General features: G+C 47.6%; 1 protein-coding gene across 1 annotated transcript in view; it reads left to right on the forward strand.

The window, feature by feature from the left end:
- Positions 1 to 324: 324 nt before the first annotated feature.
- The window catches only part of CCDC108 (coiled-coil domain containing 108), a 32,834-nt gene continuing 14,105 nt past the window's right edge, over positions 325 to 19,053 (forward strand). Inside the window, 21 exon segments of the mRNA XM_009584233.1 lie at positions 325 to 399; positions 706 to 860; positions 1,555 to 1,657; positions 3,079 to 3,245; positions 4,717 to 4,916; positions 5,584 to 5,729; positions 6,831 to 7,053; positions 7,397 to 7,662; positions 8,158 to 8,358; positions 8,780 to 9,142; positions 10,161 to 10,298; positions 11,197 to 11,442; positions 11,864 to 12,088; positions 12,782 to 12,934; positions 13,856 to 14,021; positions 15,683 to 15,811; positions 16,698 to 16,778; positions 16,781 to 16,916; positions 17,728 to 17,856; positions 18,150 to 18,326; positions 19,013 to 19,043. Coding sequence (XP_009582528.1) covers positions 325 to 399; positions 706 to 860; positions 1,555 to 1,657; positions 3,079 to 3,245; positions 4,717 to 4,916; positions 5,584 to 5,729; positions 6,831 to 7,053; positions 7,397 to 7,662; positions 8,158 to 8,358; positions 8,780 to 9,142; positions 10,161 to 10,298; positions 11,197 to 11,442; positions 11,864 to 12,088; positions 12,782 to 12,934; positions 13,856 to 14,021; positions 15,683 to 15,811; positions 16,698 to 16,778; positions 16,781 to 16,916; positions 17,728 to 17,856; positions 18,150 to 18,326; positions 19,013 to 19,043 — 3,510 coding nt within the window.

Here is a 19,053-nt window from a genome sequence, read left to right on the forward strand (position 1 = left end):
GGACAGGGCTGTGCTATAAAGGCCCAAGGAGAGCTCTGCCATAGGGGGCTGAGTTGTGAGTGAGGTGGGGGTTCTGGTCTGTGCCAAGGGGACTGCTGAGTGCAGACCTGTGGCAGTCTGGAGGCAGTGTGGTGTGTGGCAAGGGCTGGACTCAGCTGGCAAAATGGGGACACTACTGGGGACACTGCAGGCCCTGCAGGGAGGTGTACCACCCCGAGCCCGAGGAGGAGTTGTTGGATATCTGGGAGCACCCAGGTCTTGGCAGCAAAGACGGTCTGGGTGCAGGAGCAGCGTGCGTGAGGACTTTTTCCTCTTGTTTTTCAGATGCTTGCTCAGGCGCATGGCGAGCCCCAAAACTCTGACTCTTTTCGGAAGCTGTGCTGTGGCTGTGTCAGGAAGGTGAGTGGTGGAGCAAAGGGTGCCATTGTCGTGGGTGGATTTACTGGCAGGGCAGGGAGAGGCCATTTTCCAACTAGCCTTTGCTTCCCTCGTTCATGACATCCTTTAGTATCTGTTGTTTGGGCTGTGGCCAGGAGGTGTCCCCTCTTGACTCCTGGAGCAGGGCTTTTGGTCACTCCTGGAGCTTTGCCGCAGGGTGGCTCCTCCCGCCCTTTTGCCGGAGTCAGAGACTTTTAGCGTAGAGAAACAGCTGTTTGAGTGATTTCTCCTCCTTCCCTCCCAATGTCCCCGTTGCAACTTCCTAAGCTGTCTGCAAGAAAGGCAAGGAAGAAGAAAGGTATATTCTGGGGCATTGAGGTGGCTGAAACACTCAAGTGGCGTGGCTGGGAACTCGGAAAAGAGATGATCAAACATCTGATCTTGAAAAATGTTCATGAGAAAACTCAGAAGCTGAGCTACAGGTGCGTGGGAAGTTTTTTTCTCCTTTGTACTCCTCACACTCTCACTGCATCTTCATCCCTCCTGCTGTATCAGTCACATTAGCACCTTTCCTCGGATTCGTCTGCCCCCTCTCCCCTTGGGCTATGTGCTGGAGACAGCGCATGCACGCCTACGTAGCAGGACAGAAACCTGCTAATTCAGAAGCACAGCCCTTGTTCCTGGCAGGAGTATTTTAAATGAAATGCCTTTTTTTTAAATTCTGTTTTGCTGATACTTCTGTCTGTGAGGCATTTCCAGTCTAGTGAGATTTTAATTGTGGATGTATGCCAGCCAGTCACTAGTGTGTCCTAAAACCATTGCTCCCGGGAGTCCCACTGGATATTGAGCCACTCCAGCACTTCCTGTGACCCTCCCTGCTCTGAAACTCAAATGTTTCTGCCCAATGTGTTTTGCTTATGTGGCATGGCCTGGTAATGTAAAATATTGTTCAAGGAAGGGGTAGGTACTTAGAGCTGGGAATGGGTATTCAGGACACCTGGCTTCTGCCCCCATTTCTGCTGATTTGCTACCAAGGTATGCTTGGAGTCAGCTGTGTAAAATGCTTCTAATTGTGGGGTCTGGAGGTTTTGATTCTTTATTCTTTTTTCTGCTGTCTAACTTAACAACAGCTGTATGCCCTCAGACAAAATTTTTTGTTTTGATTTCATTATCTAGATGTCCTTCCACGCGATTCTTCTTCACTGTTTTTCCACAGCCGATCACTCTGAGCCCTGGCATGTCCTTAACTCTGCCCATCATTTTCCGGCCCACTGAAAAGGTAAAGTGGCAACATCAAAACTGCTCTCAGTGCTCCAGCTTCTGGGGGGGCGGTGGGCTTCTGCCTGCCTTACCCTTTCTGGTTTGTTTTCACCTGAATGAATCGGTCCTTAGGGAAGGTTCTAGCATAGAAAGATGGGGCAGTGTGACCTTCCTGCTCTCCCCACATCTTTATCACCTGAGGAAGCCCTAATCCCTGACTTCTTTGCAGAGTTTGCCAGTAGTTATGAGAGAGAGCCTCACAAAAAGGATTCCCAGTTTTCCACGTGCTGCTTCTGGCCATAAAATCAGTAAGATAAAGTGCTTGAACTGTCCACACCTGGTTTGATCCCAGGGAACTTCAGCTGAAGAACTGAACCTTGGATTGAGGGACTCACTCTCCGCTTTCTTACAGGAGACCCCAAAGCCTGTGTATTGAAGGGCTACTGATTTTCTATAAGGGTTATGTCAAGGGCCTCCTTTCTTTTGGATGGGGTGGGTTTCTTTAAGCTTTATTTTTAACAGCAATGATTCTTTTTACCCAGCCCCTTTTCTTGATTTTCAGCTTGTTCCTTGTGTCTGTCTTGGCTCTGAGTGTTGATCTCTGGCTCTTGTCCACAGCTATATGTCTTTGGTGTGTATCTCGGTCCTAGCCATAGAGCGTGATCACTGGGTGGATTCCCAGTATCCTGCTCTCTTAGTATCATGGTTTTCTGATGACTGTTCAGTGTTCCCTTTATGAAATAAGCTGCTGACCTTGTTCCATTTTCAGCAAATAGTTTGTCTGCACCACATCAATCGCTAGAGCATGAGGCTTCCTTTCTTAGAGAGAACAAGGACTGTGTGTGCTGCAGTGCCCAAGGTCTCTCCTTACCTGTATAAGTGGTACTCAGGAGAGGTGATGACTGGGGAGCATGGAAGACGTATCTTGCAATTGCTTCTATCTTAGCTGGTTAGCAGATGTCTTGGGGCTATTTTACACAGCGCTGTCAACGCTGCATCTTTAAGTGTGTGTTATCTGCTTAGGCCTCTAGCTGACAAAGGACTTAATCAAAGACTAATATTTCTGTGCTCGTGGAGCTCAAGGAGGGGTTGTACATGCTTCAGTTAAGCTGAATTGAGATTTTGAAAACACTGAAAGAAATCCATCTGCATCAAAATGAATCAGGTGAAACGAATGTGGTCTTCAGCTGCTCTCTCTGAGGGTGTTTGTGTGTTCCTTGACAGAGTGAGGAGTATGCCTGAGTACCTTACTCACTGCCTGCTTTTTCTGAGTGCTTCATATGGTCTCTGTCCTGCACAGAGGCCTCCCCTGGTGCCTCTGTCACTGATGGTTTTTTCCCAATGCTCTCACAGAGGTGAAGCTGATGGGTGTTCATGTCTGGAGCTGCAGTACCTGCAAGATGGAGCCTAACTGCTGTCTTCCCTTGCTTTTCTGTGCAGAGGGAGTATGAAGACAGCATCTGCTTTAAGAAGGCTGAGGGTGAGTTCTCTGTCACCCTGCATGCTACGCTTCCACACCCCTGTCTGTCCTTCCCAGCTGCTGTCCAGTTGCCCATCTGTGCTGTCCACAATGTCACGGAGACAACGTTCCCTGTGCGCAACATTGGGTGAGTGAGACATGGCTGACCCTCTTCCTGTTTTGTCAGGTATTTTGCCACCTTTCTGGACTCTCCAATGAATGCAACTCATTTCAGTTATTATTAGATTTGCTGGCTGCCTTAAGCAGCAGACCTCTGCCTCCTCTGAGGTCACAGCAGAAAAGGAAGCAGAAATGGTAGTACAGGTCAGATCTCACTGTGGGCATGCCTTGGCACCTCACGTCTGTCTGTTTCCAGCATATGCTGAGAACCATTCCTGCACAGGAAATAGTTGAGGACAAGCATAGTGTCCCACTGAGAAGATCCCACATCCACAGGAGAGGCCTGGGCTTCTAGCTAATCAACAGCAGCCTGCCTAGTATGGGCAGGGAGAGATGAGCTACTAGCTGTGAAAGTTGTAGTCTTTCTGTGACTTGATCTCTCTTCCCTCAGCACAGGAATGCTGTAGGGATGGCAGTGGAGTTGCCGGTGCTTGAGCTGACCTCTTTGATTTGGAGGCAGGCAATATAGAAGTTTGAGAGTCTTTCCAGTACCTGCTCTTAGGTTCATGGAGCTGCCCAAAGCAGTGGCAGTATTCTGTGGCTTGGACTTATCATTTAGGAGCAAATTATGCTCCCAGTTACCAAAGACTGTCTTATTTTAATAAGGGAAGGACAGTAATTCAGTCAACATTGTAGAAAGGAGTGCAGTGAAGAAGTTCCTAGGTAAGAAGGAGGTATACTTCCAACGATTTACAGTGAGAGCAAAATAACCTTTACTAGTTGGAAAATGGCTTGTGCTCCCCAAAGCAGTCAGCTGATGCAGTAGGAGGGTGGAAAGGACACAGGGCACATGCACCTTAAGCAGAGCAAGGTATCAGCCAGAAACCATTTCAAGTAATTCATTCTCCCCTTAGAGAAATCATTTGTGCTGACTGAGGGGTCCAGGGTGGTGGAGGATATGGATGGTAAGTAACACACAGCTTGGAATCAATAAAATATAAAAAGTTAGTGGTATGTCATGTTCTTTGCACAAATCAAACAAGCAGAGGGAGTTCTGGAGAGTTGAATGAGGTATTAGGAAAACAGCTCAGTCCTCTCTTCTCACCTGGGCGTATAACAGAAGAACAAATGTTCATTTGGAATTAAGTAGCAGCAAATTTAGATACAGGAAAAGCAAATACTTCATTCTGGAGCTGATTTGTTTGTTGTCGCATGATGAAGCTGAGGAATTTTATGGCTGTTAATGAAGTTCTTAGATGTAATAGCTAAGATTCATTAAATAGCTAAGATTCATTCTGTGAACAGAGCATTTGCAGAGACTGCAGACAAATTTCTTCCCAGCACTACGTGTTTGACCAGATCATTAGGGTTTCTGCCATTCGACATTGGTTGCTTCACATCCTAACTGAATAACCCATTGGGAAAGGTCCATCCTATGCGTGATTGCACAGGCAGCAAAGGATCCATTCATCTACTTAAAACATATCTCCATTTCCTAGCGATCTTGTTACTGTGTTTGCCTGGGAGACGCCAAGCCCTTTCCACATGATTCCTGACTGCGGCATGCTGAACCCAGGTGCTGAGTGCATGGTCAAGGTGGTCTTCCAACCCAAGGTGGCTGTGGTGTATGATGTGGCAGCCACATGCTGGTTTGGAGGTGAGGAGAAACAAAAGAGGACTATCCAGCTAAAAGCCCTGGGTGAGTCTATCTTGCATTTAACACTGAAAGAAATGTGTATCATCCCTAACTGTGGAATAGCATTCCACAGGGAGGCTATGCCACAGTTCGCTCAAGCCTCCGATGAGCAAGTGAAGCCCGTGGTTTGCAAGTGGCCTGTGAAATTCTCTAATATACTATTGTCAATTTGGAAGTGTGATCTGAAGAGACAGTAGAGACAGTAGGGTTCAACATGCCCTGTGGCATGGTTTGGCCAAACTGGCATTTCTGGAGCCTGCTGACAGAGGAGAAGAAATGAGATGAGTTCATTGGCACAATGCAAAAACCTCCAGAAACTCCTGGTCTTGTCTGCACTCAGTGTCTCCCGTCTGTCCCTGCTAGACAGAGAGCCAGGGGGAAATTTCTAAAGCTTTCTGGATGCAAGCTAGAATAAGCAATGGTTTCATTAGCAAGTCCTTGCCTAAAGTGACTTAAATGGCCACTGACAAACAAAAGATGTGACTCCTGAGTTTAGTAAATTAGGGCTGGAAGGGAGCTTATTTGGTTCAAAGCAGGGTCAACTTTGAAGGTAGATCCAACGTCAGAGTTACCTGAGGTTGTTCAGAGGCTTGTCCAGCTAAGCCTTGAATATCCAAGGATGGAGATTCCACCTCTCTTTCTTAATTCAGTATATAATTCCTTTTAACAGCCAAATACCCCTACCTGCGGGTGAGTGTGACAGAGGAAGAGCATGAAGGTGTGCAGCCTGGGAAGTTTCAGGATGTGCTGTGCTTTGGATCAGTGCCAGTGGGGACAACTGTAGAGAAGTGTGTAAATATCTTCAACATGTCCGTGGTATGTGGAGAGGGAGACTATTTCTTGTGAGAAGTTGGCATGCTGGCATGTGGTGGTGTATGTGGTCTTGAGTATCTCCCTTAATGCTGTGAAAATAACCCAAGTAGGAGTGTGAATAAAACAGAGATGATGAGCCTTCCACTACCAACCAGGCCATTCACCCTTGCCTTCTGGCTACAGTGCTAGAAATTTAGCCATTTGCAGCATGGTATGGCAGTTGCCACCTGCTTCCCACTGCACTTTGTCCAGATCAGGCAGCCACCATTGTCCTTCACATCCTGCAGCTCTCCTGCTCACCCTGGACAAGTCCATCAGTCCTGTGTGACAGTTGTGGCAGTCTCAAATTAGCATGCATGTATCCCAGGCAGCTGATGGATCTTCTGGCATGCTGCTTCTCAGTGGACTGCAACCTGGTGAATTGCTCTCAAAGTCAGGTGGGCTGCATTTGAGCACCTTGTTCTCTTTGCCAGCTCAGCCCATCACGGCCCCATTAAAAGTTGGATGTACTCAGAGACTGCTGACATGGATGACAACAGTGCTGGCTCATCCACAGGCTCTGCAACTTGGGAGTGGCAAAGACATACTCATTTGCTGTACTCTTATTATTCACACGGCAGTGGTGTTCAGTATCCCCAGGCAAGGATCAGGACCTTCTTTAAGGGTTTTGAGGAAGGCGTCAGAGCATCAGTCTTCTTTTCTGTGAAAAGAAAATCCCCAGACATGTGGATGGAGGGAAATAAGTTACCTGCCTGTCCTCCTGGTCACAGCAGTCACTTAGGCTACTTTGGCCCTTTGGGGACACCTTGAGCCATCCTCCCCCTACCAGGAGGGGCACTCCAACCCCAGAGATCGCCAGGACATTTTGCTGCAGCCCACTGACTTCTGAGGGTATGGTGGGAGCTTGCTGCTGGCAGTGTTCCAGCAGGACAGGGCTGCAGAGGTTTGCACAGCGTTTCTGTGCTGAGCTGCAGTAGCCTTGGTGTTCTTGGTGGTGTTCAGCTCTGCTGAAAACTGCAGTTCTTCACTGATTTGTGTCCTGCATTTAGAGCCATTCTGGCTCCTGTCGACTTCTTTGTTAACTTATTTCTTTTCTGCTTGCAGGTAGATGCACCATGTAGGATAGAAAGAGCAAAAGACCCTCTGCTTCGAGACCATGTTTTCTCCTGTGATGTGTCTCATGGTGTTGTCCCTGCCAAAGGGAAGCTGGTCTTGTGCATACGATTTCAGCCGCAGACCGTAGGAGAGCACAGTACTGACTATTTCACCATCATATCTGCTGGATGCCTCCTGCAGACTGTCCTGAAGGTGGTTGGCTCATGTAAAGGTACCAGAGTGAAAGCCTTCCCTGTTTCTCCCTGTCTTCTTCTTAGCACCACAGGGGAAGGGCGAGTGCTTGGGGAAGGACTAGGGAATGTCGCAGGCCTCAGTCGTATACTTACCTTCTGCTGGAATCCAAGCTGTCCCTGGTGCATTTGGGGTTTACACTTGCTTGAGACAGATGTGAGACTGTTGGAAGTGAATGTCCAGCTATTTGCTAGGACTGATGGGTTTGCTGATGAGGTGATCCTGGTTTGCGAAGATCAGTTAAGTGCAGCAGTGGCTTGTGACGTGTTGACAGAAACAGCTATGACAGGTCCAGGATCTGTCTTTGCATGTTGTTGTGCTAGGTCCTTTGGTGTCCCTGCACCAATATTCTGTGGACTTCGACTGGATCAATCTTGGGGAAAGTTTGATGCAAACACTGAAAATCAGCAACATCTCAGATGTCCCGGCCTATTACCAGTTTGATATTGATGGCAGAGGGAGCGTCTTCTCCTTGGATCGCCCCTGTGGAGTCTTGGAGGGCACAACAACACTAGCGCTGAAGGTGACCTTTCGACCTACTCACCCCATCAGCTATCACCGCAGAGTGGTGTGCCTTGTCCACCATCAGGTATGAGAGGCAAAGGGTGGTTTCACCACTGTGATAGCTCAGAGGGCTCTTCCAATGTAACGCACCAGGGCTGGCCTCTCTCACTTAGACCCTGGAAATCTCTTCCCACTGCATTTCCATTGATACCTGTCCTGGACTCTTGCTGAGCAGAATCCCCATGGTGCAAGTTCTTACCAGCAGTAGAGGGCTGATGCGGACAGACAGTCAGTAAGGCTTACGGGTGGGATGAGGTGCATCCTAAGTGGCTCTTGTCTATTTAGGTCTCCGAGTTAAATTTAGCTGCACAGCTGTGCACTGAATGCCTTCAACTTTCACTCCAGTTTCAAGAAAGTTCTTGGGCCCCATCAAGACATAAAGTAAATGGCAGTCTAACATCGCAGATGCTAAGCCTTACCCAGGCATGGTTTTGGAAGTGAGGTACTAGGATGGTGTAACTCTCAAATCAATCACAGAAGGGCAGTTTAATTCTTATAATCCTTTCTGGTGTTTTCCCAGGAACCCATGTACGTGGACTTTTTTGGTACCTGCCATTCAGACATAGCTAAGCCAGTCATTCTTCAGGCAAGACACCTCTCCTGGTACCGAACCAACATGGTGAGGGGACTGACCTTCTACCCCCCTGATATCCTGAGTGTGATGCTGAAGGATGGGAAGTTGCAGGTGGATGAAAAGGGAGCCCTCATGCTGCCCCCCGAGGTATGAACTGCCCTCCCTGGAATCTAAGATACTCCTATGCTGTTCTCTGCAGATGTTGGGCTTCTGTTGCACAGCCCAGACAGATCTAGAAGGACTTGCAGGTGCCAGGCTGATTTCTTTAGTATCTCTGCTGTTAATGTTCCCAGCACACACCAACACTATCTGTGTCAGTTGGGTCTTACCCAAGCTCAGCCACTAAGCCGCTTTCTGGCTTTAACTCAATCATGGGGTCTTCTTTTGCTTCATGTAGCTTCAGATTGAGGACTGGCTTACAAACAGGAGCCTCCTTGAAGCCTCGACTTTGAGCTGTCCTGGGCACTGTTGCTGAAGTGCGTTTTGCATGCCCTTTTGCTTGTTAAGCAGTCAGGACTGTAGTGCCTCATGTCTCCCACAGGCACACTAAGATGTTTTCATCCTGTAGATTCCTCAGGACAAGCCTCCCAAGGAATACTTTGAAGCCAACTCCATGACTGAATATTTCTACGATGGTGTAAGCAGCGGCCTGGCCTTGTTTCCCCCTCATGTTAGTGTCAGCCCCAGGGAGTATGATTTTGGTTGCTGTGTGCCACTCCACAAGGTAGAACCGCTTCCTCTCTGTGTGACCAACCACACCAAAGGAAAGATCACTGTTGCTTGGACTCGGAGCCACAGCAGTGCCTTCCGAGTGAGCCCTGAAATCTGCGACATTCCACCTTTGAAGTCTTCAGCCTTCCGTGTCCTTTTCCAGCCTGCTCAGCTCAACAGTCTCTATGCAGTGGAGCTGGAAGGTTTTGCCTTCTACAAGGTTAGTAGGAATTACTAGGACCAGTTTCTAGAGAGGGCCTGGCAAGAGACTGCAGGATAAAAGTTTTGGGTGGAGTTAAAATTGAAATGGAACCTTTTATTTTGAGTTTGGCAAACTGGCATCTTTACTAACTCCTTTGGCTGCTGTCTTGATACACTGGTGAGTTAAAATTTCTCCTTCACCTGTGTCCTGGCAAAGATAAATCAGCAAAGCAAGCCACAGCTTATGCATATAGACAGTTACACTTGCTCTTACCCTCAGTGAATGTGAAGTAATGTACACCTCACTGAAGGCGGAATTTACTGTGAATTACTGCACTGTTAGCATAGATGGGAGCCTGCACAAGGATGGTGGTTGTGGCCTGGGTGATGGGCAGTAACTTGGTTTTTGTGTCTGGCCCTCCACAAGTAAAGCTGCTGAGGGCACTGTATATCAATGCAGCCTCTCCTCCCATGTGACATGGGATTCATATCACACAAGGCTGCAACTGCAGGAGTTTTAGCACCCAGAAACTTTCTGGTAGGTGAAAGAGATCTTCATTACGTTGTTCATTACTTTTCTTGCATTTTTTTCCCTTCTAAGCCAGTGTGGAGGATATCTGGGAGTAACCTTAAAGTCAGGAGTTTCTTAGGCTCAGGTAAAGGATAGATGATTATTTTCAGTGACTCACTGTTAAGGTCTAACTTTAGCATCTGCAAGTATCTCAAACGGCACTAGAGTGTCTGTGGACCCTCCTTCCCTAAGGCAACTTTTGTGGTATCACAGAATAGCTTGGATAGGTCCTTCTGCTTGAAAGTCACTTGGTGGTCTTTTGGGTCCGAAATGTAGCTATTTGGGAAAGCAGCACTCATGTTCGTCATCCAGCACTGGTCAGTCCGTCTTCCCTGAAAAAGTCAATTCCTCAGCCCCAGGGATGTCATTGAAATAAACTGCTGCTTGTGATGGTACATGCACTTGAAGGCACCTTGCCACACTCCCTTCCCGCATACACTCTGTTCTGTCCCTTGCATGCCTGCAGGTGCTGAGTCACTACAGCAACATTGAGGAGGATGCCACCATCTGTCCATCCTGGTGCCTGACTGTCAGGCTGAGAGCGCACACGTATGAAGCAGAACGGGAGCACTTCATCCCACAATACATCCTGGATGTCCCCAAGGTGTGTAACTGATTGATGTTTTGATCTTTGCAGAGACGCTCAGTGTTTACCTCTGAAGTCTTTACTTTGTCTTCCATTGCACCATCCTGAGATGTGTTTTCTGATGGTGTGGAGACTCCTGCTTTGGTACAGAGGTAGGATGCTCTTTTTCCTGCCTTAGCTTCCCAGCCTCCAGTGTGTCAGGTTGCACTGAGCATCTCATTAACTCTGAGAGAAAAGCTGTTGGGATCTCAGTCCTTTCTGTTTAAGTGGACATAGGCACTAGCAAGGGTGCTTAGTCCCCTCCCAGGAGCCTCAAACACGCTGCACACTTAGGCAAATGGAGGGCAGCACACAGAATCCACACTTACGGCAGAGAAGTGGATGCAAGGTAGAGTGGAAGTTTCCCTGACCCTTTCTGCTGTTTTTGTAGCACAAGAAAGTATTGTTCCTGTGAGGTGAAGTGAGATCTGACCCTAGCAAGTAAGAATAGTCTTGAACCTCTTAGAAAATCTCCTCAGCTAGTCCAGGACATGCAGCCTGTATGTGATATGCATGAGCTAGAGCAAATTCCAGCCTACTGGAATTCTAATCCAGGAGGTCACTATCCATGCAGAGACTTCAGGCCCCAGCAAGCAGCTCATTTATTGGATGAACAGAAAGCATTGCATAATGGAAAGTAGTTTCATTGGTCCCATGAACCTATGAAAGATGAGGGCCACAGTGGGAAGGGAAAAGACCATAATTTGCATATGCTTGGGTGATTTCCTCTCTTTCCTTGAAGAGAAGCAGTTACGAAGTTCTCCATAGACTCAGGATAGTGCTTGTTGGAACCTGGAATTCAACATAGTGAAAGCTTTTTCTTTAAGCTGGTTTTCTAAACCCAGTGCAAACAACCCTTCTTGCTTGCCTCCACCAGGATTTTCCTCCTGTGGCTCCTAACACTGATACCTACTGCAGTATGCTGCTCTTGAACACGGGCACCTCTTTGATAACCTTCAGTGTGAACCAAGCTGCCTGTCCCTCTGTTTTGGTCAAGCCCTGCTCAGGACACATCATTCCAGGAGACCACCAGATTTTCTTTCTCTCCACTCACCCAGTTAACACAGTCTTGCAGCAGCATGTCCTGCCTTTGGAGCTGAACTCTTATCCTGGATACACCAAGGTAGGGAGAAGGAAGTAGAAGATGGTGAGCAAAGTTTTGTTTCCTTGTAGTCTTCCCTTTTCACTGTGACTTGCACTGTGACCCCTATTATATCTCCTAATGGTTAGTTTGGATTTTTCCCTTTGGAAATAGGAATGAATGAATATTTTCAACATTTAAGGCAGGGTCAACACTGCAGATAGAAGGTGCTTGTGGTGCCAGACATCCTGTACCCCTTGTTCCCTTGGGTTTCCATCTCCTGGAATGCACTATACTATGCTCAGGGCTCTCCTTGACAGCACAACCTAAAGTCCTTCTCCTCCTCCTTCAGACCTGGTTTGTTCTTGCTTCTCTCTTGGAAGGAGAAACATCTTTGCAAGGTCCCTCCAGAGGTAGCTGAGACTTTTAGTTAATGTCTGTCACTTTTCCCTTAATTCCACAGGAGATTGCTCTCCAGAGTTGTGGGGAGTCCCTTCTTTTGCTCTTAGAAGGTGATGGAAATCTATACTTCAAGCCTGTCTGTATAGGGACCTCCTGTACACGAATGTATACGGTAAAAAACTGCACAAGACTACCCATGGTTTTCACGTGGAAGATCCAGCGATCTGACAGCAAGATCCTCTCTGTCAGCCCCACTGCAGGGATCCTCCAGCCCTATGAAGCCATGGTAAGTTCAAGTTCTACCAAAGTTGTATTTTGCCCTCTACAATACAGCTGTGGAGTGTTTAGAGCAGAAATGTGAGGGGTGTCAAGCATTTCATTGTTAATGCCAAAATTGGAGAATACCAGTCAGTGTCTTAGTTTGGGTTGCTAGCCAGCGTCTGCAGTCATGCTGGTTCCCACAGTGTGGATTTGCCCAAACATGATGACATCTTCCTTGACTACAGGACCAAATGGGTCTTAAACAGGCACTAGATAACAATATCCTGGATGGGACTGGGCATTAACACAGCAGCAACTCTGCCGTGCACCAGATGTTAATAGACGGAGGATAAATGAGAGCATGTGAGGGTTTATGATGTTGTTCTTCTGTTCTCCCACCTGTAAATTCAGGTTCTAATCTTCTACTGTATTCCCTGAGTGCTTTGGGGGAGTAGTGAGGACTAGCATATCTCCACAGCCTGGCTTTGAATATCTGAATGTGCATTCCCAATATGAACCTTTGGTACAGGCAGAGATGGTGGAGGATTGAAGTGAGACTGTCTCCAGAGTTATCTGTAGAGGACTAGGTTAGCTGCAGTGGAGGAAGGGGCTGTGCATTGAATGCAATTGTGATGTATAGGCTTGGCTCTGGTCTGGAGCTCTTGTGAGCGCTCTCCTTCCCTCTTGTGAGCGCTCTCCTTCCCTCTTGTGATTTCAGGCTCAGGCGTGGACTTTTACTCCTGACAAGGAGACCAAGTATCTGCTGCGAGCTATGGTGTTTGTGAGGAGGAAAAGCCCAGACCCCGTGTCTCCCAAAAGTGTCCATTATGCCTTACGAATTGTTGGAGAGGGGCTGCTGGGTACTATCAGGGTAAGGAACTGGGGCCCACTGGAGGGGTGCTAGGGTGGGATGGGGGTCTTGGGCTTTCCCTTTTTGCACAATCTGTACTGGAGATAACCGATAAGGATTTACAGTAAAATTCCCAGACATTGCTTTCGGTGGAGATGACAGAGCTGATTCTGGCAGCCTAATGGCAACAGCATGACGTAAATGTCCTGCCAGTTCAAATGTGACCTGCCTGAATCCTCTGAGATCACTCTCAAATCATCTGTTCCAGATTGAACTGAGCAAGCCATTTGGCTCCTTGGGACTCCCAGCTCTCTCCTCTCTTCTGTCTGCTCTCCTTCTCCATTTGTTCTGCTGTCGTCCAATTTCTGAATGTAGCGGACCTGACTGTTAAAGCTGCGTGGCCACAATGTAGGTTTCCTCCTATTATCTGCACATCTGTGCAGACACCTTCATTTTCAGGCAGGTTTCTTAAGGAATCAGAGCTAATAAAATAATATTTTGTAAGTCATCGTCAATCATATTGGACGGATGGGTAGAAAGGTCTTAGAGATATTTAGTCACGATAAATTGCATGTGAGTGGATGATTAGCCAAAAGAGAAGGACTCTTAATGCAGTCATGGAAGGACCAGCAGACAGAGCTCAGCCCTTGTGCCAAGCGCAGCTGGCCAGCTAGTGTCCTCACAGCCCCGAATGTGCTGCATCTTATCCAGCAAGCAGCCTAAATAACAGTAGGAGAAAACATTTGGAGGACAGATTGAGCCCCTTGCAGCCTTGTTAGAACATCTCCCAGGACATGCCAGCTCCTACACAAAGTAGGGAGCCCTTTGCACTGCACTTGTGCGTGCCGAGGGATCAGCACGTGGAGAGATAAGTGGTGGCTACACTCAACCACTACACTCGACGTGTAACAGTGACCTTTGCACGGTGGGTTTGAATTCCAGGCACAAAAGGAGCACCTGGACCTTGGAAATGTTCTGGTTGGTGACCTGCAAAGCTGCAGCATTGTACTACTCAATGATGGGATTTGTGCTTTGAAGTACATCCTCAGCGTGGAACAACTGATCACCGGGCCTTGTGACCCTGAGGAGGTCCGCAGCGATCCACTGGGTACTGTAAGGAAATTAGCATGGGATGGGACCTTGGCCTTCCCCTCTTTTCTGCAAAATCGTTCTAGCATGAACTCAGAGGTTGGGCTGCTTGCTGGCTAGGTTGCATTGATTCTCTTAAGTGCCTTAAGGTACCTGTGTTTTATATGATAAAAGTATGCTTGAGAAGACGTGAGGCAATCTCTGTGTGGTAGGTACAGCAAAGCAGCTTGTTTTGTGCTGTGTGAGTGGTAGAAACATTTCATTGTCATGTTAACTTTGCAAAATCTTTATGTGGAAACATAAGTATCTTCGTGTTCCCATCACTTAATCAAAAATATCTGTGCTGTTCTTTTGCTCAAAGTTTATTTTTTGCACACGTGTGTAAATTTGAGCAAAATCAAAGCAGCAAGGGGTTTTTTACATTTACATTACTACTAGAAGAAAATTATTTTCACGGGGTAGGAGGCTGTTATATTTCAAAGATCCATCCCGAAGCACATATAATTAGGTAGGATAAAATAGGGAGTCTCTTCAGAGAGAATTTCCACTGCATGAGCTCCCGTTACAATCCAGTGGTAGAGAGGCTACCTAGACCCTGGGATGTAGAAACAAGATAGCCAGAAGTCAGAGGGAGTTATGCCACCGAGCACAGCACTGGTAAAATGGCAGTTATAATCCTGTGTTGGTGCCTACACTTGGCAAAATGTTTTTATTTTTTTCCATTTCTTTTATTTCTCCTTTTTATCGAATTTCATCGACACCACCAGGATTGGTACCTGGGCTCTAAAAACAGCTGATTCAACCATGTGCTACCCCATCTGTAGTGGTGCATTCCCTGCCTCTCCTGGGCCGCTCCACGATCTCAGAAACTCCCATTAAACCTTGGCCTTGGTGTAATGAGTCAGGCGGTGAAGCAATCCTTTACTGTATCAGGAACTCTTGCGTAGCTGAGGTTGGGCAATGTACCAATTGTACCAGAAACTTCTGCTGCCTGGCCCAAGTGGAGGATGAGAGCGGAGATAATTGTCATCCCCTGATACCCTTATCTGAGTCGTAGCTCAAGTGGACCAATGCCAGAGGATGTGAAGGTGCTTTTTGCATGGAGGTGCACAGGTGTGCAGAGGGCAGCTGTTGAAACAACGCAGGCAGTGTGTGCACGCTCTCACCCTGTGTGTGAGTGTGATTTACATCATCTTATGTGTGTGCTGAAGGAAGAGATCCCTCAACAACTAAGAAATATCTGCTCCTTTGCTTATGGATTTGCTACAGGTGACTCTTCTATCTTGCTGGTAAAAGCATAACCCAGAGCCTGACAACTGAAGTTAGACCAGTTTGAACCTTGAAATAAGATGCAATTTCTCAGCAGAGAAGGGAGTTAAACAAAGGAGCTTCCCAGAAAAAATGGTGGAGTGCAACCCTTAGCTGCTTTTCTAGAGGACCTCCTCTGGCGAAGTTCCCTGTTCTTTGCTGGCTAAAGGCAGGCTGGGTACTCCCAATGAGCTGCCTACAGTTGTAGTCTGGGAATCCGAACTTCAACACCTGAAGCTGGTCCTAACGATTAGATATGGGGGGGCAGTGGCTTGAATGCAGGTAGGCTTGGGGAGCTGTATGTTGAACACATGTGGGGTGTAAGAGAGATCAGTGATGCCAAAAGCTCTTATCATCTCTTTTTTCCTACAGCTCTAGAGCTGGAACAGTCCAGAGGGACAATCCCCGCAAGGTCAAAAGCTTTTGTCCGAATATCGGTCAGGCCAGCCCGACGGCTGCATTACACCTGGTCAATCAAATATGCTATTTGCACCCCCACAGGTGAGAGATGGGTATTTTGGGAAAATCATTCACTCCCAACAAAGTAGACTGTGTCATAACAGGCTGAGCTGCACAGTTCCCAGTATATGAGTCCTGCCTGAAGTAATCCCTGTGCTGAGCAATTCACCATTGCCAGATCCTACGTGCTGTCTCCTTTTTGCTGCACCTGTTGGGGTTAGATATGATTGAGCCATAACACACAGACAGGGAGAGCTCCAAGTTTCCTGCTGCTGTGGTCACAAGATTCCCTGCCCCTCTGCATGATCATGGCCTTTTATGATGTGTCCTGAAAGATACTCTGAGAGCTTCTTGCAACCAGTCCTATGCAGCTGGGGTCCTTTTTGTAGATCTGGATTGGTCCCTGTATGAGAAAGGGTGCAGTTGAACTAGAAAAGGCATGGAGAGAGGCAACAGGGATGTTCAGAGGTGGGGAACAGTGTTTGTACAAGAAGAGACTAGTTAGACAAGGAGTTTCCAGCTTGGAAAGTGGAGAATGGCAATGCCACATGAATAGTGTGGAGAAGACAAGATATAAACAATTGTTTATGATTTTTCAGGGTGAAAACAAGGGGGACTTCATAAAATGACTAGGCTGTAGGCTTAAATCAAAAAAGGGGGTTTTCACATAGTACAGAACTAAACTGTGTAAATACACTGCTTAAAAGCACAACATTCATAGTCTGTTGGTGACTTCTAAATGCAGAAGTCAAGGTACAACTAGAAGTCAGTGGTTTAGAGGTTTTCAGAAGCCGCCAGAGAAAAGACTGTGTGCAAGTCCTGTTCTTTCTTTGTTTGGTCTGGGTAGGGCATCTCTTCATTTTGCTGTCCCAGACAGCTGCCCCTTAATGGTGAATGACTACTTTTTGGTGTTTCTTTCTCTCCCAAGCTACAGATCTTGCAAGCAAAAAAGAGGAACAGCAGCCCCTCTGCTGCGTCGTAGCAACAGGCATCTACCCAACTTTCTGCGTCACTGTTCAGCAGTGAGTGCCAGCAGTATCAGCAAGCTGCACCTCTGGAGGCTCTTTTCCTTGGACACACTGAATGAATACTTGGAACGAGACCCAACTCCCAGCGAGCTCACCTACAGAGTTCCCACAAAACACAGGTGAGATGAGGAGGTGGCTCAGAGGATCTTTCAGTCCCTCGCACGAGCCAGACAGCGATGCTGTGGCTGTTGGCTTGTTTTGCAGCTCACTGCTGCGTGGCACTCTGTTATTCTATCCTTGCCCCTGCAGACAGTTGCTCACCTCCGCTTCCTTGCTTACCCTCCCTAGAAAGGAGCTGCGGGAACAAAGAATAATTTAATTGCAATGGACCTCTAAAAGTCTCTGGTCTAACCCCTTGCTCAAAGCAGGGACAACTAGATCAGGTTGCTCAGATCGTTGTCCAGTTCAATGCTGAATATCTCCGAGGATGAAGAAACTACAGCTTGTCTGGGCATCTGATTCCAGTGTTTGACCACTTTCATGGTAAAAACTTTTTTCCTGGTATCTAATCGGAATACCTTGTATTGCGACTTGTGCGACTTATTGCCTTCCCTTGCTTCATAAGGCTGAACAAACCCAGGTCTCTTAGTCACTCCTTGTAAGCAATGTGCTCAAGCCCTCAGCCATCTTGGTGGCCCTCTACTGGACCTGCTCCAGTATGTCAGTGATTTCCTTGTACTGGGGAGCTGAAAAGTGGCCTCAGATAAGCAAGACTCTTAGAGCTCCATGGATGCCACTCACTCTCATTAGGCATATATAAAAAATGGATAAAATTCAAAGGCCTTCCTTACACCTAAAAGGGCCAACAACATAAGGTCAGAGAAGAATTCTAAGGAAGAGAGCCAGTGTAGAATGACCCTTTCCTCTGTCGTGCCCTGCCAACCCTTCCTCCTGTCTCAATTGCGTCTCTTTTTTGTCTCCTGTAACCAGCACATGCTTGATCCCTCCAGTGTACACCCCTCTCCTGCTGGATTTCAACTTCGGGGCTGCCCCAATAGGCTCGGAGCCTACCCTTGTGATGCTCCTGCTGGCGAACAAGGGCGTGGTGCCTGTGGAATGGTAAGCAGGGCTTGCTGGAGCTCCACCTTCTTTCTGGGGTCTCTTTGGGGATATGAAAATGCTCACAGGGGCCGTGAGACATTTGCAAATTAATGTGTTGTGGAGCTGCGACTGAGATCTGTTGGTGGGTCTGGGTGGGGAAGCAAGCAAGGAATGGCAGAGAGTTCTGCAGATCAGACCTGATGAAATGTGATGTGTCCACCAGCTGGGCTAAACCTGGCTGGACTGAATATACTCATCATGACCATGGAAGTTGTGTGTCCCTATTGCTGACCAGCTGACTGGTTCCCTAGGGCCTTCTTGTTTCCTTCTGATCAGAAGATGGACATGGAGCACTGGGCAGAGGATGCTGAGTTTAGCCCCCATGAGCTGCACCAGATGAGAATCCAGGATAACCAGCTCTTCAGTGTTTCCCCAAAGTCAGGGAAACTTCTTCCAGGGCAGGAGGAATCTGTCCAGCTCTCACACAGGTGACGGCAACTACCTGTACTTCAGAGCCTCATGCTGCATGCCAGGACATCACATGCCATCACAGAGTCCCCTGTGTTGCCATGCCGGATCCTTCTGCTTCACGTGTCCCTTGCCAAGCAGAGACTGGGCAAGTAAAAAGTCCCTGAACATGTCCAGTTTCTGGACCCCACGAAGCTTGTCTTCCTCAGGGGAACGTTGTTAATGTCCTTTAACACTGCAGTGCAAGAGGCATTTAGCGTGACATGCTGGGGACACTGGTCTGTCCTGATGTGACAGCTGGGAAGATGAACAAGATGCTGCACTTCATATGGTTTTGATTATACAGTGATATTCTTATTTTTGTCATCAACTAGAGCTGCTAGCCCTTGTGTGCCTGTGGAGGGTATGAAGAAAGCTGAACACCTCCCCTTTCACAGTAGACCTGATCTGAGAAGTACTGGCATTTCAAATGGCATTGGCCTAGTAACTTGGGTCCCTAAATTGGTGTATGACTAAAATCAACATTGCATCACTCGTTCCCACCCAAACACAACTGTCCCCCTCCCTCTCTCAGTGGCCCTTACGCAACAGTGACTCTTTAGCTGGGAAGTGAATTGTCTCTAATGTACTGTGTGACCCTGATTCTATCACCCTGGGTAGAAGGTTGGTTTCTAATGTTTTCCTCTCTCTCCTCTTTCACTGCTAGACATGATTTCATTGGCACTGATCATCTCCCTGTCCTGCTGA

The sequence above is a fragment of the Fulmarus glacialis genome, unplaced genomic scaffold (genome assembly GCF_000690835.1).
Source record: "Fulmarus glacialis isolate BGI_N327 unplaced genomic scaffold, ASM69083v1 scaffold27880, whole genome shotgun sequence".
Lineage (NCBI taxonomy): Eukaryota > Metazoa > Chordata > Aves > Procellariiformes > Procellariidae > Fulmarus > Fulmarus glacialis.